This window comes from Ambystoma mexicanum, chromosome 8 (genome assembly GCF_040938575.1).
Source record: "Ambystoma mexicanum isolate Mex_15411 chromosome 8, UKY_AmexF1_1, whole genome shotgun sequence".
NCBI lineage: Eukaryota > Metazoa > Chordata > Amphibia > Caudata > Ambystomatidae > Ambystoma > Ambystoma mexicanum.
This window is the reverse complement of record NC_090929.1, coordinates 50,691,563-50,716,298: the sequence shown is the minus strand read 5'-3', so window position 1 is coordinate 50,716,298 and position 24,736 is coordinate 50,691,563. Positions and strand designations below refer to the sequence as shown.

General features: G+C 46.8%; 1 protein-coding gene across 3 annotated transcripts in view; it reads right to left on the bottom strand.

Moving 5' to 3' along the window:
* The window catches only part of FUBP3 (far upstream element binding protein 3), a 320,256-nt gene that overhangs the window by 251,295 nt on the left and 44,225 nt on the right, over nucleotides 1–24,736 (bottom strand). For all 3 annotated transcript variants that reach the window (XM_069609266.1, XM_069609265.1, XM_069609264.1), the window contains exon 2: nucleotides 1,998–2,106. In XM_069609266.1, the coding sequence (XP_069465367.1) occupies nucleotides 1,998–2,106 (109 nt within the window). The remainder of the gene's footprint in view (nucleotides 1–1,997; nucleotides 2,107–24,736) is intronic.

Sequence of the window (24,736 nt, the reverse complement as noted above, 5' to 3'; positions counted from 1 at the left end):
TTCACATCCAAAAGACACATCTCTCCTCTCCAGAACACCAGCCAGTCTCTAAAGTGGTCAGCTCTATGAAGGCCTCCTCCAAACAGGTGCTCCATGCTCATCCAGAACCATAAAGGACATCCACTCTCTCACCCGGCCCTTGCAGACATCTGCAACTACACCTTCACCACTGGCTCAAGCACTCCCTTGTGGACCCTCTTAAAAAAGCCATCTGCTGACTCCCCCTCCTGCACAACCAATTATTGCCCTCTCTAGTACCCGCTTCCTCTGTAAACGAGTTAGTGCTCTCCTGACTGCCCACACCGATTTTGTCGGCTGTGTTCATGACCACCAATCTGGATTCCGGGCATCCAGAGGCACAGAAACTACTCTCCTGAGCACCCATGAAACCTTGCTTACAAATCGACGCCAACTCTCCTGCTGCTCTCATTCTCCTCGAGCTCTACTCTGCCCTTGACACTCAACTATTCCATCCTCAAAACTACTTCACATCACCCTCGGCATCACTGACCGGGCACTGGAATGGCTGACCTCTCCTCACCAACCACCCTGGCCAGCTGCAATTGGCCTCTTCTCCTCCACCACCCTCTCCCTGTGGTGTCCCCCGGGGTTCTATCGTATTGCCCTGGCTCTTCAATATCCATCTTGCACCCCACTGGCTCCCGGTGGCCGCAAGGATCAAATTGAAGATCCATCATCTACAAGGCCTTCTGGGGCCTGGGACCACACCATCTCCAACTTTCTCTTCCTAAATACTCCCCTGTTTGAGCTCTACACTCAATTTCAACTGACTGTCAAACGCTTCTCTAATCAGAGAGTGGGAGGCAGATGTCACTGTCTGGTACCTCCCTTTGGAACAGCCTCCCTGTCCCTCAGATTTGAGACAGCCCTTCAGGTCAAGAAACTGCTCAAAACTCTGCTCTTCTCTACCTCCTTCCCTTCCTTGCTGATCACCCTCGTGCTGCTGGGAATGGTGGCCGGATCCTCATGAACCACAGACTCAGGGCCTTCCTCCCGTCATTACCAGCACACACCCTCCCATTGCATTGCCCTGGTGGCTCCACATAACACTGTTGCGAGCTGCCTGTACCAACACTGAGCCGGAGGTGCTCCTCCTTGCTCCCCTTAGCACTTCAGCTCTTGGCCCCCCCCCCCCCCAAGCAATTGTCCATTCCACTGCTCCCCTAGCCACTGTTATTTCACCCCCCCCCCTGCATTTCCTTCCCCCATTTAGCCAAGTGGCACTTGGCAACAATTGTATAAATGGAATCACTGCACACTACTTTTCCTTCCATGTCAAATCTTGCTGAAGCCATGGCACAGTGGGGTCCTCAGAAGAAAGTTTCTCACCACTACATTAGTCAGGCAGGAGCTGTAGGCTTAATCCCAAACAAGTATCCACTTGTTGCATAGAAGACCCTTGTTGAATAGCACACCCAACCCTGAATCAGCAAATCAATGTAGCCTATAATGGTCATCCAACTACAAACTGAGATTGTGACTAAAAAGCACTAGGATATTGAAAACTTCAAGCAGGACACAAGATTTGCAGCTCATGTTGAGGGTACATTTGAAGCATTCCAAGTACAAGCTACTTGTGAGCCAGGGGTAGCTACGGCTACCTGGATGTTGGCACTCAACTGATTTAGCTTCTCCCCATCAAATCTTTACTTTATCCACTTTCAGAAGGCAGTGACACAAACCAGGTTGTTCAAGGAAGACTCATTACAAGACGCTCAGACATTCCTCTATGCTCTGGGTCTACATGACGGTCAAGGCATTTTTTATATTCAAAGCAATAACTCATTGATGTAGCACGACCAGTTAGGTTGGACGCCCCTTTACAGTTACAAACTACTAGCAATGGATGACCAAAACCCCAGTGTTAAGGCTGGTATTTCCAAAGACATTTAAAAAGTTCATTTGCACTGGAAAACCATATCAAGTTACAAAAGTAATCACACAAACAAGGTGGGAACATGTAAGTGCTGCCATACCTCCGTCATCCATCGGTCTCTTCGGAATGCCGTAGCCATATACAGAGGGGTCCACCAAGGGTGTCGAGTTGTTCAGGTGGGGCATACTATCACCAATTTTTGCAGCAATCTGTTAAGGTAAAAATTAGTGGTATTACTTCAGGCCATCAGGAACATACAGCAACCTCCAAGTGACCACCAGAAGCGGCATACTACATTGGATTGTGTAACTAATGACTTCTGGATATCACAACCATAGCTACATGTAAGCAATCAGCATCCACTAGCCTGTATGCCCAGGCATGAATTTATAGCAAAGCCCAAAATGTGACCCTGCACTGTTCATTTCAGGTGGTTTATGGGGCCCACTGCAGTGACTTGTTTACCAATGTTTTACTCTAGGAACTGTAGAGCACTCCGCTGCTCCAGAGCTAGGATTGCATCATAAAAGAGATCACACCAATTAAAACTGCAACTCAGCAAGGCTATAATCGTTGGTCACTGTTGATATTATGCCAAGAAAGAGATTGGTGAAAACCACTTCAAAAATTCAGAAACCCTCCCGTTCCACCTCCCCCACCCAAAGTTGGGACAGAGAACCAGTTGCCACGCCCCCACTCTGCTGTACCTTCCAGGTCGAGATCTGTATACACATGGCTAGGGCACAATAATACTTGGTGGTAAAACCAAACCGCAATATAAAACGTGGGTCAGGGGCATGGTAGGATAAAACATAAGGAAACCCCACCCCTCCCCCCAAGCAGACCTCTGCCAATAGAGGTCTAAACCAAGGACATAAGCAAGTACACTGAAGGTCTGTGCAAGGTCCCAACCACGAACATGGCAGGAGCTTACACTTCTTTCATAGGATGAGATTAACAAGCTGCAAGTATGCTTAGGTTAAAGATGCAGCGCAGGTTTATAGGACCTTTATCTGTGGGCTCACTGCATGCTCCACACACCAGTGCACTGCGTGCCTAAACAAACCAGTAGGCATTAACAACTAAGTTGCATTCAATTGTCACCAACGGCATAAAAAGACAGCCGCATTTCCGAGTAGCATTTTTGACATTACCACACTTCATGGGCAGAGGAAAAATCCCCAAAGTGAGAGGCAGTGTCATGGTATATATATTTTTAAAAAAAGGCTAGAAAGGCATCAGCATAAGAACTTCAGCCTAAATCAGAAAATGCAAGGAGTAATGTTAGTTGTGGATTCTGGCTTGGAAAGTTCACATGGTAGAGGCACACATTGAGAATGATTGGTGGCAGCGGGGGGTAAAGTGGCTCAAGATGGGGCTCTGGCAACCAGAAAAGGAATAAGATACAAAATTATCTGAACAGCTCCACAGGTGGTCCTGGAACAGACCACCCTTGCGGAGTACAGTCACTGACAAGTGGAGACTTGCTCTCTGGCGGATCTGAGACAGCACACCTCCATACCAGGACGGTGTTGGTGGACACAATGGTTAAAGACCAAGCCAAAAGGCAGGCTCTACAAAGCAACAGACCTTTACACAGTGGGGCATCCCAAAGACTGGTGGCCCAAACCCTGAAAAACGAGGTAACAGCCGAGTAGTACCAAGACCCAACCATCTCCCTCATGAGGTCATGAAGGCCAGAGAATTGAGGTCATCCTTGGAAGGGAAGGTAGGGGGCCTGGCCACAGAGGTATCCTTCCTTCGCCAAAAGTCTAACCTAGCTTCAAGGGTGGTGAGACGAAAGGATCTCGAATTCAGGACATTGTGCGACAACTGGAGAAACAACTAACAGCAATCGCTCAAAAAGTGACCCAACTTGAAAGCAGGGCAAAAGATAAAAAGGGTGAGACAATATACAGATCCTTGGAATCCCAGGAGGAGGGACCCATTGTTGAGCTCTTTCTGGAAGACTGGCTCGTTGAGCCATTTGCCCCCAAGAAACAGTTCAATTTTTCCATTGTACGTACTCATAGGATCCCGATAGGACGCCCAGCCCCCAGCAGACCGCCACAATCGCAAAACTCTTGAGCTTTTGCAACAGGGATGCCATTCTTCAGATAGCCCGAGCCACCGGTCCCCCGGTCCCATTACCTATAATGGCTACTGTATTGGCTTCTACCCAGATCATACCAGAGAGGTACAAACGTCCTGACAATCCTTTGACTTCAAAAAAAGCTGCAATCATTGTCAATATGTACTATTCTTTCCGGCCCTGCTGAAAGTGTACCATGAAGGAGTCACCCACCTATTTTACTCGCCCAAAGAGGCCTGGGAATCGCTGGAGACCCAGATACTGAAGGGAACTGATTGGAATCAGTGCCCAAAAGAACCACTAGGAAGGAAGCCTAGGACAGCGATGTTAAAGGATATTTGTACGGCGCACCATCACCACCGGAGTGGTCCCCTGGCAGATCTGAAAAAGGGGGGTAGGTAGGCATGTCAGTTTGGAGTAGAGCAGGGGAGCCGTAAGGTAATGTTGGCAGCTTCAGTTTGGTTAATGCTGTTTGCTGAGCATATTGGTGTGTTATTCAGTTCAGAGTCAGTCGAGTGCTGTTGTATGGGGTCTGTAGTGTAGTTGTTGTGTGTGGTGAAGTGCATGCGGGCTGCGGCTTTAAGAGATGTGGTTGTATTTGGTTATAGTGTGAGGTATTAGGAATGTGAGGTTTTTAGTAGGATTTTACTTTTGTATGGGTTGGTTAGTATCCTCGTTAGGAGAAATGCATATCCTATTGTGTCCCCTTCATGGTTCAGAGAAGGAAGTTTAATTTCAGGGATTTCAGTTTCAGCACTATATGGCAGTCTCATCTGTCATCATGCTAAGTTAACTACTTTCGTGTTTCCATCTTTGTATTCAGTCAGCCCTTTCATCCCAGTTTGTCTTTGCTGAAATCTAGTTTTTTGGACCGATTGCCGAGCTACGCCTGTACCCTACATTCGAGTGGGTAAAGTTGTTGGCATTGTAAGTTGGGCATGCATGCCAATTTCTATAGTCACAGGGTTGTATGTTGTGTTCTATCCTGCCTATCATGGTCCCTTGTACTTGAAGGATTTTCCGTCGGTTTTGGCTGTTGTCTGTGCCATCATATATTCTGTCCGTTTGTCCTTTGTGTTGATTGTTTCAATTTGGTTCCGGGGTGTCAAAAAGGAAGGTTTTTCTAAATTTTAGGTGGTTTTTGGTTCTCATTTCTTTGGGATGTTCCAGGTTTTTGTGGCTACGTGAGAAGGAGGGGGCCCCCTGGTTCTCTTGACGTATGGTTTTGGTTCCAGGCGATCTCATTGCTTGATCTAAGGATTATTGTTGGCTTGTAGATTGCGATTTTCTTTTGTAGGAATTCTGCTCCCAGTCTGCTGATTGCCCTGTGTTTTATACGTTAGTGTTTGATTGGGAGCCAGTGTAATATTTTTAGTGATCGAGAGATGTGTTCTCTTCTGGATAGTTTGAGGAGGAGTCTGGCTGCTGCATTTTGGATGCTTTGTTATTTCTTCAAGAGCTATTCTGACGATCCCTACTGCAACTAAACCTCCAAAACCCCTACTTCTTGGTACCCCTGCAAATTGGAGACTGCAGAGAAGAAAACTGATTATGACTGACCATGAGTTAGGCCACTGGGGTGGACTGATCGATCAATTTGACTGCATTGGCGGCCACCGCCTGAGGATGTCAGACTTCTGCAGTCAGGGTAAGAACCCCATAATGGTTAAGGTTTTCGGGCTATAGGTGCTTCTGAATTTGGGCAGTATGGGGGGTGTAAGGAAGCCACTAACTGAGAACAGGAAGAGGTTAGTTGCTATGTGAAGTTATGACAGGTGGCACTTGGTTGAGAAAGATGGGTCTGGGGAGATACTGTAGGACACCTTGGGCCCAAGCCACGAAATACTCAAGCTGCATTAACTTGGAGGCGTGAGCTGAAAAATTAACGAGTTAGAGGGGGTGGGGGGCCTGGTGTATGGACCACTCAGTATGAATAGACCCTTCAAACACTGCCAATATACACTTGCACCAATGACATGAGGAACGCTTAACCCTGCTCACATTGAATGTCAACTGGCTGGGGTCCAGTATCTAAATAGGTACTCCCCCGATTATTGCCCTACTCATGGGTACAGAACACAGGTTATTTCGAAGATCAAATTACTTGACCACCTTCCACACAGGATTTTTCTAGAGTGGCGAAAGGGACGTTGGTCCCCATACATAAAAGTGTCACATTTCAACCGAGAGGGCTTCACACAGACCAAAGGGAGAGATTTGTGGTTATAACAAGGGGATTGTGGGAGATAGTGATGTGTACGCCCTCCTCAAACTCCTTAATGACCTCCAGGAAGTGATGCTGGGGAAATACACAGACAACTGGGTGCTGGTGGATATTTTAAATGAGGGGTATGGACGTTGTTAAGGCCAGAACGCACAGGGGCAATAGGAGCCCCGATGGCCAGACCAAACTCAAATCCTTCAAAATGGGCACTTGGGTGGGTGGCTTGCATGGAAAACCCACAGACCCTGGTTTTTCCTATGCACACAAGTCTGTCCCGTATAGATTACTATTTCGTCCTGCAGGACATAAAACAGGCTGGAGACAACTACATACTTAGCCAGGGGTATCTTGGACCATGCCCCTTGGATTACGACCTTAAAGCAGTCCTGAAATAAGCCCATACCTGCCTGGAGGCTAAATGCTCATTACCTGGGGATCCCAGAGGGGACAGAGACTCACCCAAAAAAACATTGGAATACTTCTCCCTGAATGAAGGCTCCCTAGACAGCCCGATAATACTGTGGGTGGGGTATAAAGCAGTGCTCTGGGGGCACTTTAGTGTCAGTCCACTGCCAGCAACAGGCCAGGGAAATTGAAGGAGGCTACAACCAAGAGCAGAGGCGGAATTAATTGAATCAGGAACACCAGACTCTAGGGAAGCAACAGCCCAGGTGGTTTTAAAGAACCAAGCGTTAGACAATGCTAGGAACGCCCACTGGACAGTGCACAGTCAAATATGACATGGGGCCAAAGCTGGGAAACCCTTGCCTGGCTGAAAAGGCATAGGAGCAAAGGTCAGAGCCATATGGGTACAGGGCGGGATCTGCTCCTTGTGGCAAATCTCAGCTATTATGAAAATCTGTACCCCCCCCCCCCCCCCCACCACCACCCAGGAAGCCAGGCAGAATGACAAAGGCCCACATTATCTGGACTCCGTCATGCTTCACCAAGCTCTCGGTGGCCCAAACTGGTAAACTAGAGGCAAGGTCACTAGGAAGTCGTGGCAGCCCTCCCAATTTCAAACCAATAAACTCCGGGACCAAACAGCTTCCTGATAGAGACCCGAAAACTACTGGGAAGTGGGCCACATGCACAGCGTGCTACAATGTGCAGATCGGAAGGCAGCCTCCCCAGGATCCAAACCAAGCAACCATTGTGGTGATCCCAAAGCCAGTGAAGCCCCCAGACCTCTGCCTCCTACAGGCCAGTCTCATTCATACATGGGGAGGCTAAACTTCTTGCCTGGATTCTGGCAATGGTGGGAGTTATTCACTCACTGGTGTACCCAGACCAATGCGAGTTTATGCCATCCATGTCCACCAGGATGAATCGGTGGAGAGTGCACTTTATGTTATTTTGCATTTGTATAGCATCTTATGCATCATTGGTATGATCTCAAGGCACTGGTAGGTTGAACGGCCTTGGGAACTGCAGTTCAAGTCAGTTGAGAGGTAAAGCGCGTGGGCGCTCCAGGTATGTGTGCAGCTGATGTGGTTGTTGCAAGATAGCTGCTTCTTAGTAGGTGTGGTGCTGAGGAGATCACTTGAATGTGTTCAGTCTGGAGGGGGGACATTCAGACCGAGGTTTGGCTGCGTTAGGCCCGAGGAGACGCCTAAGCTAGCCGGTATGTGCTAGCTGTTTTATTAGGATGGTAGTTTGATGCGGCATGTTAGTATGAGAACAGCTTTACCAAATGTGTCATAGTACCGCTGTGTTCTAGTTGAATGACGGTGTATAGGCGAGTGTAAGCGTAGTAGTGTGATATTGTGGTAATCAGTAAAGTGTATGCGACCAGGCACACTCGATGTTAGGAATACCATCTAGATTAAACATTGGCACAGTGATGCTATTAGGGCACACTTTCTAGATTCAACCAACAGTGACACTATCCGGGGACACCCTCCAAGTTCAACTCTAACAGTGACACCATTAGGCACAGTTACTAGATTCAACTATTATCACAATAGCATCTAAATGTGGTGCATGCTGTTTTTCACAGCCCTTACCCATGTGGATGCAGAAAGTGGCTGTCGCGAGGAGACAAACTGAGGGATAACCTTGTTCAAACACCAGGCCTCTTGCCCAATCAGAGCCTGAACGGGAGGGCTGGGAGGTGGGCTAAATAACCAGGAAGTTCGGGAGCCTTAGTGAACCAAAAGGCGGCCGCGATCAAGGCCCCACTCGCCCTCCCAGCAGTAGACTTCGAAAAAGCCTTTGACTGTGGGATGGGCAGCCTCCTGGGAGATCATGGGTCACCTGGGGATAATTGTATGTCCTGCGCCTAATTGCTGTAGGATTCCCCCAAGGCGATGGCACGGGTGAATGGGACCTCCTCTAGGTCTTTCACATTGGGAAAGGGAACCAGACCGGGATGCCCCGACTCCCCACTATTTACACTGGCCATTGAACCACTGGCAATTGGTCTTAGGCTGTCCAGGGAATGGTCCGGTTTTGCGTGGCCGTGGGGAGGACCAGGTTTCACACTACGCAAATGTGCTCATTTATCTGAGTAACCAGACTTTATGCCCGTCAGTAACTGCAGAAGGCAATCTTCCCCCCCCCCCCCTCCAGGGGCAGGGGAGGGTTGAAGCGATCCAGCAGCACTGTTCCAACTCGGTCACCATTCTGAGCTTAGTCTACCTGGGAATCCATGTGGGCCCCAACCCTGACGAATTCCTCAAGCTTAACCTGCACCCGGTGGTGAAGGTTCAAAGCAGACGTTACACACCGGCAATCCAAACATGATGGTTAAAGCGGCCCTTTTTAAAATGCTCACTCTCCCAAAATTCCTATATGTCCTGCAAAACGTACTGATCACATTCCTCATTTGACCTTCACATCCATAGAAGCTACCCTTTAAATTGTTATGGGGTGTGTAACCGCCCTGAATAGCCCACAAAACCCTTCAGCGTTCGGTGTGGAAAGAGGGGAATAGGTTTACCCTGCCTCCATTACTGGGCCGCAATTTTGGGTGATAAATGACTGGATGCACAGGGATCTGAAGCTTCCATATATTGGGAGAGAACAGGTGCATGGGGGTGCGGTCCCCCCACCCCCCCTTAGCGTCCTGTATCAGAATGAGATGTCCAACACACCCGGGATGTTACGTCAAGTCCGAACAGTCTGTAAAAGCTTACCAGCATATTGGGGGGGGGGGTGACACTGGATCAAACCCTATGGTATAACAGCTACATGCCATCAGTTCCAACAATGGGTCACTTCAGTATAAGGGAGGTCCAAGGGATAAAGACCCTAGCTGATGTGATACAAGAGGCAACTAGTGCCATTCAGGGAGATCCTGGAGCAATTTGCTGTCCTCTGGGGATGTACAGGCACCTCCAAATCACATGCCCTTAAGATCCAGTGCCCTACACAATGGCAAGTATCCCAAAGTGCCCCCCCCCCCGAAGCATATTTCCTCCAAGGCAGGATTACGCCGAAACTCAACACTATCAGGGGATCATGACCTTCGGGCTTGCAAACTGGTTCTGCTCTGGGAGAGGTGGGAAAGGGTAGGGGACCCGTTGGAATCAGACAAATGCGGAGGCACTAAGGTTTACGCGGGACATATGCCTGGTGTAATATCTTGTATTGTATCAGGCGAAGTTTGGCATCCAAGACTAACATTCGAGGTGCAATGAAGAAATTGGGGGTAATAGGAGATGGGGACTGCTTAAGTAGTCGCAGGACAGAGGAGACCTTCATCCATATGATCTTGTATGACCGCACATTGCCAGATTTCTGGTACGTATGGAGGAGATCAAGGGGGTTCTGGGCTCTCCAGTTCTGCAAGACCCCAAAATGGCATTGCTGGGGATATGGGGTGACGTGGACAATAATAAATACAAGAACATTTTCCTCTTGGTGGCACTAGGACTGGTTAAGAGACTCAGTGCCTCCACGTGGGGGCCTCGGATGGACTAAGCTTAAACAAATGGACTAATGACCCTCAAGAGGCACATTTATAATGCCTGGGGTTGTCCGGGGATGTTCATGAAGGTCTGGGGAAATGGGGAGGACCTATGTAATAAACTACATCCTAAGGAATGGTCTGGAGGGGACCAGATCAAGGCAGGGGCCAACATTTTTTAACCCCCCTTCCCCCTCCTCCCTCCTCCCTACCAACAGTCTCGCCACCACTTTACAGATTTAACAAAACACATTTGGAGCGCAAGGTGTCTTGTTTGTATGTTTGGCCTGCTTTTCCTATTGGATTCTATGAGGTCCTGTATGCATCTCTTGTACTGTAAAGAAAACAGCAAAAAAAAAAAAACAATCCGACAGAGTTCCCAAACTCCTAGTACAAGAATACCGAAAGGATCTTGGTAGAATGGCAGAGCAGCAAGGCTCATAATAGGAAGATGTGAGCAGTAGGTACATACACAGAACCCAGTAAATGCAATAGTCCAAAGAAACTTACAGTAAATGTTATATTAAGAGATACATGTTTTCTTATTTACACAAGGAAGTTCTTATTTCACTAACAGGAATTCTTAATACTTTTTTTCAAAGGCGTTTACTTCAATAGTTGCATGCGGTTACAATTGTTAAAGTTTGACATTAATTACAGTTCTACCGCATTATCATGCACTCATGTTACTACACAGAAATAAACACAGTAATTGTATTTCGTTAGCATAACCACACCAGATGAAGTCTTTTGGAAGGAAAAGGGTTGGTTATACCGCACAGCAGTGCTTAACCTCCTGGAGACACTTTCTAGCTTCTAATGCTAGAAGTCCAAGCCCTAACTATATGAAAAAGTCAGTGTAGGAGTGGAGCCAAAAATCGTAGCAATTTGTTTCTAGAAGAAACTTACCAATCTAACTTGTGTTATGAGGAGCCTGGAAAAGGACTGAAAAAAGAAATAAAAAAGCGACAAGCTAGCAAGCTTGGGTTGGAGGTAGCGTGGACACCTTCATGCACTAGTCTCACACCAGGTAGCCTCTTCAGTTCAAGCAAGTTAAACCTTTCATCCTTAGGTTAGAAGAAATGTTAATGAAAGGACATTTGTACTGCGCACTAGCACCACAGAGTGGTCCCCCGGCGGCTCTGAAAGAGGAAAGGAGGGCGAGTTAGTGGGAGGAAGCTGGAAAAGTGTAAGAAAGCAATGACATGCTGTTGGCGGCCTCAGCCCGGTGGGTCAGTTGGCTGGACCTGGGGTGCGTTTTTGGCCAGTAGTCGTGTACTGGTGTCATGTTTTTGCTTTGTTGCAATGTAGTGAAGTTTGTGTGGTTTGTTGTGCTGTAGGTTTGTGGTTTGAGAGGTGTATGCAGAGGGGGAACTGTTAGTGCAATTGGTTAGTTGGCATCTATCCTGAATTGAGGCGCTGGGTTTGTGTAATCTCCCCAGAAGTGGGTTGGGATCACCCCTGCCCTGATCTGGGCCCCATCTGGCATTCAAGGTCCCCTTCACAGCTGGCCCACTCCTCCACCAGCCTCCCTCACAGCCCCACCCGTCTTCCCTTCCCACTCATATGGCCAGTGCACCTGCCAATGTCCACAACTCAGCTAGCTAGCAATTGCCAATATCCCGACAATTCCACAACACTGGTACCTGGTAGCAACTAAGGGGGCGGGTGTGGGGTAGTTGACTGTCTCCATGGGTGTCACCCATCCAGGTGCCGTGGGAGCTTACCAGTCGGTCCTGGGAGCTGTCTGTCCTCTCCAGTTTAGTCCTCCTTTTCCTTGGTTTCAGTCGGTGTTGAAGAGCCAGGTTTAGTAATTTCCTAAATTTTAGGTGATCATTGGGGCATTTCTTTTGGGATGTCCCAGGTTTTTGCGACCAAGTGGTAGGAGGCGGTGCCTCAAGTTTTTTCTGAGGTATGGTTTTACGTTCCAGGCGGATTTTGTTGCTTGATCCGAGGAGTCTTATTGGCTTGTAGATTTTATTTTGTAGAATTCTGCTCCTTGTCCACTGATTGCATCACCTTCAAAACAATTTGCATAACACAAGGCAATGTTTTACTGGGAGCCAGTGTAGTATTTAGGGGTTCATAGTGATAGTTGACAGTCAAAGTTCCAACATACAAAAGTTCAACACAAAAGCACCGAAAGAAAAGTTTCAAATGCATTTTATTTTAATGAAAAAGTTCCCCCCGCCGTTTCCTTTATTTTTATTTAAGTGTTTTGTTCTATACGAAACTTAAAACAATGCATTCAAAAACATTTCTGAACTTTTGTATGTCGAAACTATTTTTTTCAAAAGTATGACAACAGCTTTTTAGGGCAGGAGCGATGTGATCTCTTCTGGCTAGTTTGAGGAGTAGTCTGGCTGCTGTATCCGTTGTTTCTTCAGGAGGTATTCCGAGGTAGAGGCAGTTTGCATAGTCGATTCTTGACATGGGGCGACAATAGTGGGTGTTAAGGAGATGAAAGGAAGGATTCATCTTGCCATGTGGAGGAGGAAAAGCATTTGACTGTTGCATTTAATTATGGTTCTAAGGTTAGAGTTTTGTCCATCAGGACTCCGATTTTTTACCACCTTAAATGGTGATGGTGCGGTTCCCATTTGTTGGCCAGGGGATGGCGGTTTCTTTCTCTTGGTCTTTGGATATGATCATGATTTGTCTTTCCTGGGTTGATTTTCAGGTTGTTGGCATTCATCTAGTTGAAGACCTTTTAGACAGTTGATTAGGGTTGAATTATTGGCTTGGGTGTCCGAGTTTGTAGATTTGAGTATCTGGGTAGTTGTAGCATGCAATTTATTTTGTGAAGATTCAGATAACTGGAATAAACATAGCTGGTTCCTCTGTGCAGCAGCAGCAGACCCCCGATCTCCCAATTCCTTGGTCTGGTGACAGAAGGACCAAATGAGCTGTCAGCAGCAGTCTTGAGAGGACCATTGGCACAACCTGCTTTAGTTTCCTTGGTCGGTCTGCAGTTTTGGCACCTTTCATCAGCTGCAACAAGGACACCATTTGCCTGGTTGATCTCTGGTGAGAAGAGTTAGCTTAGTGGGATCGTGCTGCTAGAGGTCCAACTGGAGTTCAAAGTTCTGGACAGATTCAGTGACACAAAGACATTGCACTGCAACTGGGTCAGAGGTCTCCTGGTATTTGGCCTTTAGCTCTGGAAAGGCACTGCAGATGGCTGTTTGTAGTGTCGCATTACTGGTTGGTCCCACAGCCAAAGGGAGGAAGTTCTCTTGGGAACTCCCCTGTCACTTAGAAAACTGGGTCAGGATAGCAGTTGTCATTTCACGATAACAGGAAGGGTCTGCAGGCAAATCTGGTCTTCAGTGGGAACTGGTTCCATGGGAGTGAATAACTCCTCTCCCACTTCCTGCCTGACGAAGACGCACAGGAGCAATGGCAGGGACACCCGTGGGTTCCTACCAAAGGCAAAAGAGACCTTCTCCCAGAATGGTAGCAGGGCTAACAAAGGACAACCACGATAGAAAGGAGCCACCATGTTAGAACATAGGTGACCCCATTCAGCATAACCACGCTGTGAATACCGTCAGCGGTAGAGAATAGTTGATAGAACACATCCACTGCCACCAGCCATAACCCTAGGGCTGTCTGACAGGAGCAGAGAAAGGGGGAATACTAGTTATCCCACTTGGGGTGGGGGTGTACCAATCCCCGAGTAAAGTTTTAGGTAGGATGCAAAGTATCCCTCCTTAGGAAGGGAGTATTTACCTGTAAATACATTTCTCCAGCGTTGGTATCTTTCATTGGTTCACATGCTGTGAATATTTCCCGTCAGGCTGTGAAACCTCAGTAACTTTCATATAGCAGTTTTCCTATGGAAAACGTTGATACAGAGTGTCCTAGGGACATCTTTATGGGTGCTTTGTGCTGCACCAATAGAACGTCCAGTATAAATGGCTCCGCTCCCACGGCTTCCCTTCAGATTTTAACACCTCCAAAATGGAGGAACCCGAAACATGTTGGGGAAGAGAGGGTAGCATGTGCTCAGGTAAGAAACTACTCCCTTCGCCAGCATTGGATCTTTCATGGATTCACATGCAGTGAATAGACTACATAGCAGTAAGATGGTGCATAACAGGCAAACAAGACCCATGCCCCAGGCATCCACAAAACAGAAACATGCATTTTAAGAAATTCATACCGCATTAGTAAAACCAACCCCTGGGCACTGTGGGGCTTACCTTATTGGAACAGGCGCTGGAGGACCGCATGCCCCACCTGTACATCCTCTAAATGCAGTTGACCCAGACAGTGTCTGGTCAAGGTGCGAGGCACCGCCCAGGTTGCTGCTTTGCAAAGGTCGAGTTAAATGCCTGCCACAGTGCCGCCGACGTGGACTTTGTCGAATTGGCCCTGCAAGTCGACTCCAATGGCTGGTCAGCCTTTTTGTGGCAAAAGGAAATTGTAGAGGATACCCAACGGGAAAGGCCCCGCTTTGAAAATCGGCTTCCGCTTATTGGAGGGGCCGAAAGCCACAAATAGCTATCGCAACGTCCTGAAGGACTGAGTCCTGGCGAGTTAAAACTTCAAAGCCCTCTTGACATCCAAGGAATGTAGTGCTCTCTCCGTCGGAGTGGACGCCTTTCGGAAAAAAAGTAGGCAAAGCGAACATGTTCTTATGAAACTGATGGAATCTTAGGAATAAAGTGGGGATTTGTAGCCAGGAGAACCTGGTACCTCATGAAAGGCAGATACGGCAGGTCAGCAACCAGAGCATGAAGTTCAGAAATCCACCTGGCAGTTGTAATGGCCACCAGAATAGCAACCCTCTACGTGAGAAACTTCACTGTCATGGACATGGTTTCAAATTGAGGTTTGAGGGCCGAGAGCACCCAAGTTGAGACTCCAGACTGGTAGGGCAGGAATTGCGGGGGTGTAACCTGCAACGGAAGTCCAGTTGCTGCGAGCACCACACAACCTTTTCCACTTTCAGCTGCAAGACTTGTTGGTAGATGGCACACTTGCAGCCTCAAAGATGCGACAGTACCATGGAATACTCAGGTGCCCGTATTTGGAGTGGTCAGGAGCTGGGTCTTGATGCCACACCTTTCTTTCGTTTTGCGACAGAAGATCCGTCAGTGGACGAAGGGCTCATCAGCAGCCGAGTGGTTGACGGGGGTACCATCGACTAGCTAGTCCATGGAATCGAGGCCCCACATGACCAATTGGGAGCAGAGCTGGAATGTGTCTGGAAGACTCCTTGCCAGACAGCGAATGATGCTGGTCCTTCAAAGACCACTTCGTCGACAGGGATGAATGTGACTGCAACTTCTCCTTGTCTGAAGAATAGGGCCTGCGCGATGTTGCAGGCTGCTCCGGCCAGCCACTCAAATCAACATCTCAGCCTGTGGCGCAGGTGTGCCTGGAGCAGGGCCTCAGGACCCCATGCCAGTCTGCACTGGCCTTGCCACTGAAGACTCACTGCTCTTTCCGAAATCCGAAGCTGGGCCTGCCCCCCAGGTGCGGTTTCTTTGGGGCTGGCTCTGCTGCGCCCTCTGGCGCGAAGGAGATCTTCTCGTAGAAGTAAAAGACTTGCCCCTGCGGGCCAAACCAGCCTCTGATCCCGCATAGGCCCCTTTGTTCAGCCAGCAAATGAACCACCGTTTACAGTCTTTGAGCGTCTTCTGGGAGAACCCCTGGCAAATCTTGCAGTTCTCCACAGAGTGATGGGTACAGGCAGTTCGCTTAACAGTACCCGTCAAACTTTGATGCCGCAGGTCTCGCATGGCCAGAAAGACATCTCCAGGCCCACAGATGACATGATGGGCCTGGAACACACCAGAGGAGCGAAGCTGTCTAAAACACGAAGAGCACAAATTCACAAGAGAACATGAGGCGATCCCAACAGTTTAGAGATGGTTGAAATTTGAAGGGAAGTTCCGGGGCTATTTATACTGGACATCCTATTGGTGCAGCTCAAAGCACCCATAAAGGCATCGATAGGACACAAATTATGTTTTCCATAGGAAAACTGCTACATGAAAGTAAGTTTCCCAGCATGTGACTCCATGAAAGATCCAATGCTGGAGAACAGTAGTTCAGGCTAGTGAAAGAATGTCACAACAGAACCCAAGCATAAAAATGATAAATCTCCTTAACCACCATATGAGCATGTGGCAGACTAGCAACCTAGACCATCCTGAAGAATCACAGCTTTTACACTAGATGCTGAAAAGGCATTCACAATAAGGTTACTTGGCTTTTCCTATAGTAAACATTTAAAATGGTCTGCACTCAGAACATCTTCTAAACAATGTAGTTGGTTGTAGCATCACTAGACTGCTTTGATCCATAAACAATACCATCACCTTTACTTTTTCCACTCTCCATTGAGCTTACCATCCAAACATAAGTATCCAATTCAGGAATGCAAAGAAAAATGCCAGCATAAGCCAAAGAGGACATTGTTTTACCATTGTAACCCAGTTAAGTACCTCACAGAGCATTTAAACACCATTAAGCTATATGGCCATGTTTCAGGCTTCACCCTCACCAACAAAACTGAAACGACAGCTTAACTAGTGTAGTTTCAAACGTGACAACCACCTTGGTTACAGCAAAAGGCAAATTTGTGCCTGGGAATGTGTCAGCAACCTCCAAATAAGGTTACACTAGAAACCTTGTCACTCAACACTGTATATAGTGTGAAGTCTAAAGTACACTGTACCAATGATCCCACTCCTTCCAATTTTGAAAACTTTTTTAAAAAAGGCAACAAAAAAAATTATCGGTCTCATCCAACTCAACATCTTTCAAGCAAGATTTGAATGCAGGCATTTTCTCCATTTCCTCTCTGCTATTCCTAGAAAGAGCAATCTACGCCCAGACATGGGAAAAGACCTTTTAATATTAAATAACCCATCTACCGAAAATTCACATCAAATTTCAAATGAGTCTACATGGCTCAAATCACAGCTCATATAAACCGAGATTAAGGGCATAAGCCCAATTTAAAACCAAAAAGGCAAATGGGGACATCCTAGTTAAATACATTTTTGTAACCAGTAGGTAACCCTAAACACATTAAAAGCATCCGAATTTACCAACTTCAAGATCCTATTCGGTTTAATCCATTCACAACCAGCGACTGGACAGTCTTGGCTCTAGATCCTCTGACTGTTTCCTTATCAGTTGCATATTTGTGAAGCAAAGTTGAAAAAGGCATGCACTAGGGAAACTAGACCATCCTCTGGCATACAATCCGTCTCAAGCAACTAAGGGTAATAGCCTTTGCATTCCCTTAACAAAAGACTTGTCTATTCTACATAAGCTATTTGTTAGTGCAAAAAGTTCAGCAAGGTTTAATCTTGATGCGGTTATGCTTGGACTGCAGTGCTCACAAGGGTACCCTTCAGCACTTGGTGTTTGAATGTTGCTCTAGCATTGCTTTCTAGATAATAAAAAAACAGGTCCTGGGCATCTAATTCCACATAACTAGCTCTAATGAAAATCATGGGAGCTGTATGTATGCCGTACATTGTAGGCAAACCCAGATGACTACTCTGCCATCAAAGCTACCAATTGAAACTAGAAACATGCAACTTCACTATGCCGACCCATTGTCTTGTCTACCTGGAGATCTGGGCATACTGTACTGCATCGTGTTGTCCCAGGCCACCAGATACGTGGTGCACCATCCACTTCGCCCTAGAACAGCAAGCAAATACTCCCAACAGACATCGGACTTGTAGCCTCCCTGCAATGGGAGCAGTAGAGTGGTGTTAGAGGAAAATGATTACCAGATTAAAATACAAAGTTTAGGTAATTTTCCCCTCACCTAAATAAACAATCGTTGCAATGGGAAATACCCTTTACACTCACTTGAAAAATGCACGGCCACTGAAAATAGTACATGCTAGAGATTTGTGAAAATTAACCATGCGTAACAGATAGAAATGTGTGAAGATTAACAATGCACCACTGAGCAAGAATTATGCAGTTTTGCCATGCGTCAGACTTAGAATTGTGACGATTAGCCAAGCATGCTTAAACAGACCTACGGAAATTTGTAATTTGTCACAACAGATGGGACAGTTTAGATTGACCACATTGAGGCAGTAGAAGTGAGGTGGTTAGTGCTTTGGTTACTCGCTAAATTGTTCAAACACCACCCAAAAACTATACATGGCCACTGGGCTAGCCAACATATAACCCCAACACATTTACAAGAAACGTAGACATGGACCTTACCTGTACAGACAGCAAGCGAGCACAACATTAAACACCTGCTAATCTACACATAACACACCCCAACATAACAGTCACATAGAAACATCCCAAGCATTGGACCTTACCCGTACAGCAAGCCAACGCACCCAACCTACCATCTGCAAGACAACACACAGAAGTCAGTTTCTCCTGGTTCTGGCCTATTCTTTCCTCACTAACCACGTTTTCTTTCTTGCAGAGCTACGTGCACGTGGGTGGTATAGGTGTGCAGTATACACTGCTAGAGATTTAAATGAAAATGGCCATTATCCAAATATACCAGTAGAGCCCTGGGCTACCAAGTTAGTATGGTCCCTACCTGAAACAGAATAGTCTGTTCCTGCCATTACATGACCTGTTTAGACCCACCTATACAAGATCTATGCTAGGGCATCACTAAAAATAACGACTGAAAGCATTGCTTACAGACCCAGTCTAAAGTCACAATCCAAAAACACTCAAAGGGTGTCTCGATTTAAAAAAATCGAATAAAAATAAAGACAGTTAGCATTCACACACAACTGGCAAGAAAGATACTGGGTGGGTAAGAGCCATCTGCACCTCAACAACCCAATCAATCAGCTGGGGTGGCGGTTGGGAAGAGGCAAGACCTGACGAAATGCACCATATTTGTGCATGCAGGCTTCACCAGCAAACTATTGAGGCATGAATACATCTTTACACCCGAAAGCAAAAGGTGCCACCACTAACACTAGAACCTTCAAAACGGTGCTATGCAGCATAGTTCAGACAGGAAGGCGCATGATGCAGTGCCCAAGCCCCGTCACAATGTAACCCAAATATGTGTCATATGTTCGTGTTCATAGAAACCAAAGGGGCGTCCTGCAAGCCGCGAATAAAGCACTGCCCTTGTGACCACCTCCCTGCCAACACACTGAACTGCTGACTGCCTTAGAGCGAAAAGGAGTCTCCTCAATGACGAAACGGGAATAAACCCAGGTATAGGAAAAATGACAATGGTCCCCAACTACCTAGTACAAGCACGGGAATGCAGCAAAAACTTACATGGGTCACAGACCCCTGGCCCGCTGCAGGCAACAAAGTTACCCTTCTGCTCGTAGGTGTTCAAGGTGACCACTGATTTCAAGAGACTACCAAATATCTATTAAAGGAAAGAGGACATAACAAGTTACGGCCGCTAGGTTGTGTTTATCTAGGCACACTAACCGCATCACCATCCCCAATACCCTCGGGGCGCGAGCAGGAGGGTCTAGTTTCCAGGTCATTGCAGCTAGCAACTGGAACTAGTTACCTCCCCGCCTGTCGCACAAAGCATTTAAGAAAGCGATCACAACACTTCCCAATCCACTCTCTGCCTGCACGTTTGCGCTATTCTTTGATGATCTGTTACCACCCCCTCAAGCCTAAGTGAAGTATGTAATCACAATCACCCATGGGTCACTGCACTCTATTAGGCTCTTGCTCTCTAACCTTGAGCAAGGCCTTTTTTTACCCGTGTTTTTGAAACGGCGCCTCGATGCCCATGTGCTGTAGGGCGCTTTATAAATCCCCAAAAAACACTTCATAAAATCGAGTGTTTGGAAATACCGATCGTTTAAGATGCCGACCTGGCCACGATCTCATTCCTGAATGCACTGCATCCAATTCCTTGCCTGGCTGATATAGGCTAAGACTTGTAAATAAGCATGCCTTCAATCGCCTTCATCACCAGCTGGCCACATGATTAGCAATTAGTAGACTAAGGACACCACCTGGGAATTTGCAAAATGGAGCACCAATTAAGCAAACACTGGGTGACAGTGATATTACCAAAATGTTTAGTCATCACCGCTCCACCCCAAAAAATGTAAACCTAGAAACTACAGGCACCCTTACAGATGTAAATTCACGCTCAAACATTTTATAAGTTTACTTTCAAATGTATAAGTTTGTTATATTTGTTAAAAAGGATCAAAAAGGCTATGGCTGGCAATTTTAGCTACTTCAATGGAAAACGATTGCTACCGAATTGTGCTGGATGAAAACCACCATTAGGCGCCAAGGATTGTCCTCATCCAACCACCAGGTATTCATTCTCCCAGCTCTTCAGAAGAGGAATGTGCCACCCGGAACCAAAAACGTACTACTTGGTATTCGAATGACGCTGATATTAGGTCTTACTTTCATGGCAGATGCAGTAATAAGAAAACAATGTGTAAAGTAAAGCAACTTTACTATTCATTCCAAAAAAAATATTCTGCAGTCTTTTCAACAAAAAATACAAGGGTACTGGGTACCATTTCCCTGTAGGTGAATGGCTGACTGCTGGCCAAACATCGGGGAAGAAAAAAAACGTCAAGAGGCAACTAGGTCTGCTATGGCTATGCATTTATTTTTCTAATTTTGAAAAGGATTCAGAGTCCACTAAAATCAGAGACACCCACCCCCCCCCCCCCCCCATTACCTGGATACTAATGGAACATTTCACCCTTCAGGTACAGATGGCTTTTTTTGTAAAACCAAGAATGCTGGTCTTATTTTTAAAAGAGGAGCATGTGCGGTCATAGCCCAGCCGGCCTATGCCTTGTCCAGAGTACCCTTCAGTCCTTTTCGGACCGCCAGGGCAGTGATCTACCGGAGGCGAGTCCCCCACCACTCCCACATGAGATCAGCATCTGGACACTGAGGTACATTCCTCTAGCCCTCCATAACAAAGAGCTGAGAGGAAGAGAAGCAGAACAAGGGCCAGCAGTTGGAGCAGTGGCAAAAAAGGTAGGCGGACAGCACTCCTTGGACACGTGCAATATCATATACTCCTCTGCCTCGGACTGAGGCCGCTTCACCTAACGAAAAATTAACCATTACTTGAATGAAGTGCAGTGGCGTCAATTCCCCTTCAGCTGGATCCCTTTCAGCTGGATCGGAGTGTCGCTATCGCCGTGATGGCTATGAAGGCAAGCTAAAACTACCAATTCTGTGCAACCTGGGCAGTTTGTGCACATGCTTCCCCCATTCAAGGGCATTTGTACAGCTAAGTGAGTGCTGCTGGAGTAGTCTTGCTGGGCGACGGGCATACCTTGCTATGCCTCAGTGTTCTGCATTCTGCCATTTTAATACAGCTTGATGGCCCAGTGCTAACCTTCAAGAAACAGGGCCACCTCGTCTGCCAGTGGACTGAGAGCACTAGCAGACATTGAGCAATGCGATGACCATAAATATAGAACACGATGCGTGCAACCTCGTGAAGCAACCCTTCCTGCATCCTCTTGAATGCCCCACCTGTCACCCTGCGTCACAAAATGGCGACCAAACCGCGCCTGGCGGGAGCGGTATAAACCATGCTCTTTCCTGCCTCAAACCCCCGTAAAAGTAATCCGAGAGCCAGTTGGTTGATAGACGAGGCAGGATCCCCCATCCCCAAGGTCTAGAAGACTTTCTAGAAACCAGGTATTTAAAGTCATGTAAGTGGCATAAAGGGCATGTCTTTAATGAATGAACTCCACCTCAAAACCTAACCAGGGCACCCCCCCTCCCCCACTACCCTCCGAGTGGAGGATTGGTTGAATACCAAAAGGAAAAGGGGAGTGCAAGATCCCTGCCTAAATTATTTGCAGCAGCCCTCATGGGCGAGTGACGGAAGTTGGGCAAGTTGAGCAGGCGTTAGGCGAGATCGCAGAGCGATTGGAACGCACAACTGCATTGGAATCTCAGCTCTTGTCCACCCTCCATTGTACTACAAACACATCATCCAGTGTAAATATCAACACTGCCAAGGCTATTAATGTATATATACTGGAGGGTAAATCCCCAACTCTGTGGTGGACGGGGGAAAACAATCAGCAAAAACCAACAAAAAATGTCCCCACAGGTTATAAACTGGTGATATGGTATATGTATTACCTGTACACACCTCTTTCTCTGACCAAACAAAAAAATATATAATTGGATCATTTACTTTGATTTTGTCACTTAACCAAATATGAAGTTACACCCTATACATTAAGGATGTTTTTTTTCAATTATTTAATAAAGAACATAAGACAATATATTACACTTGAGCCTCTGTGACATTTCACTAGCTGTTAAGACACTTTTTTCTTTTTTTAGGTATGTATCAGGCTCAAAACATATGACAATCGGATCAACAATATCTCAATAAATCATACCCCATACAGAACGATAATAATCCAAAAAAGACCTGCATCAATTGCAAAAAGAAAAACTATACATTTTGAAAAAACAAACAAGAAAAAATTAAACATAGAAAAAAGAAATTTTCCCTTCAATAGAGACACTGAATGTCACAAAAAATACATTCTTGTTCTATATCCAAGAAGTGTTCTGGGATCACTTTGCTTCCATCCTGTTTCAATTATGGAAAACCTCAGATAATACTGCTCGGGTTTCACTTCTTACAAAACTGCTCGGGTCTACGTATAGGATCTGGCCTAACAGATGCAGGCACAGATATCATCTCTGGGGGCCGAAAAAGGTCAACCAGGTGTGGTCAAATACGTTTCGGCGTAAAGACTTTAACAGAAAACGCCTTCCTCAGGACCAAAGGTCAGATGTGTAAGACATTAACCCCTCAAATAGAGTTTCGAAGTTAAGCACAAAACCAGCAGGGCCGGAAAATGCAAAAAAGTCAACTCTCTGAAGGGCATCAAGGTGCACTTCATCAGATGTAGTCTGTGTCTGCTACACAATGCCTTGCTATAATGTTCTTAAGATGCCCTGTGTTTTCATGTTGGGCTCTAATATCTGTGGCAGCTGGCTGGTCACTGGTTGTGAATACGTCAACTTCTACAGTGCGGCAAAGTTGCTTCCTGCACTATAATTAAGCGCACGATTCTTCAAGAAGCAGAGCATATACCGTCGCTCTGGGAATCCAAATGGGTCAGTCCGTTTGGTAACGCGCTGCACAGAGGTCTCCCCGTTACCGTCATTAAGGCTATTAATGTAGGCACCATGAACCTCCAGCCCCCTCGTCCTCTACCACCATACACAACCTGGTGAACCATCTAACCCGGGATAGAGCCCACATCACAAGTATGATGCCCATGGTCAGTGGCGAGATCACCGACGAAAACCTACAAAGGACATGAAGAGGGGGTTTATGGAGTACCAGCAATGTCTTCCCGACACATGCCTACTAGACACGGAGACTATGGGAGTAATTTGTCCGAAGTTGCACCAGGAAGTCCATTGTTGCAGGCAAACGCAGACCTCACAAGAGAGGCTGTAACCTCAACTGTCTAAACTTCAGAACAAGAGTAATCTCACCAGTGCTGCTTCAAAGGATGGTGCATGCCCACTCCAAGGCTGCAGAAAGAGGTTTATCCACTCAGCCGAGATAGCTTTAATGCAGTGGTTTACAAACTTTTTTTGGCCTGGGCGGCCCCCCTCCCCCCGAGCAAAGTTTGGGAAGGCCACCCCCCCCCCAAAAGGGCCAGATGGACAGTATGTAAAATTGCTATGAACTTTTGCATGCCATCACTGCACCCTACTCCCAGTACAGACCCTGGGCACTCCCCACCCTACTCCCACCACCATCCCAGTGCTGCCGCCCATCCTGCTCCCACCACAGTCCCATAACAAGCATACACATTTAAATAAAAGAATCAATCACCATAAACGTACCTTCTGCAGGGGCCTGCACGTGGTTGCTAAAATGCCCAGCTCCAGGTTGCTCTGCCCGTATGTGCGAGGAAGCGCAGGAGCACCCCCTCGCACAGATGCAGTGCCCCAGCCAGCAATTCCAATGAGCTATGCAAGGCTGGCGAAGCAAAACACCCCCAGTGTTGCATGGCTCAGTGATCAAGTGCAGCTGGGTACAATGTCCTTTCAACGCCTGCTTTTACATCGCCAGGCTTTTAAACGTGCACATTACATTGAATGTGCTAATCGAATTTTTTTGGGGGGTGGGAAAGGGCAAGGGTTTGGGTGGGTGGGCAATAGTAAAAAAATTAGTGTGGGTGGGGGTTTGGGGACCCCCAAAAAAATGAGCACATTCTTTGGAATGCATTTAAAAGACTGGCGATGTAAAAGCAGGCGATGAAATCACATGGAAACATGCAGCTGGGGACATGAACTGTCAAAGGCAAACTGTTTCCCTTTGACAGTTCAGCCAGCCCAGGAGTATTCCCTCATCTGGAAAAAGCAGCCGAGGGGGTGTTCAATGTTTCACTGGGATGGCTCCTCGGCTCCTGCATAATTGGTGAGGGGCTAGACCCCCTTATCCACTAGAGAGCAAAGGACAGTAAAATCAGAAGGGAGACTCATCATTCGTAAATGGTAAGGCTATGTGGACCAAACTTTGTGCAAGAGATGGAGGCACCAACCACAAATGTTTTCTTGTACGTTTGTCAGGGATGGCATCTTCATAAAATTAAACAAATTGGTTTGTCTGAAAAGGTTAAA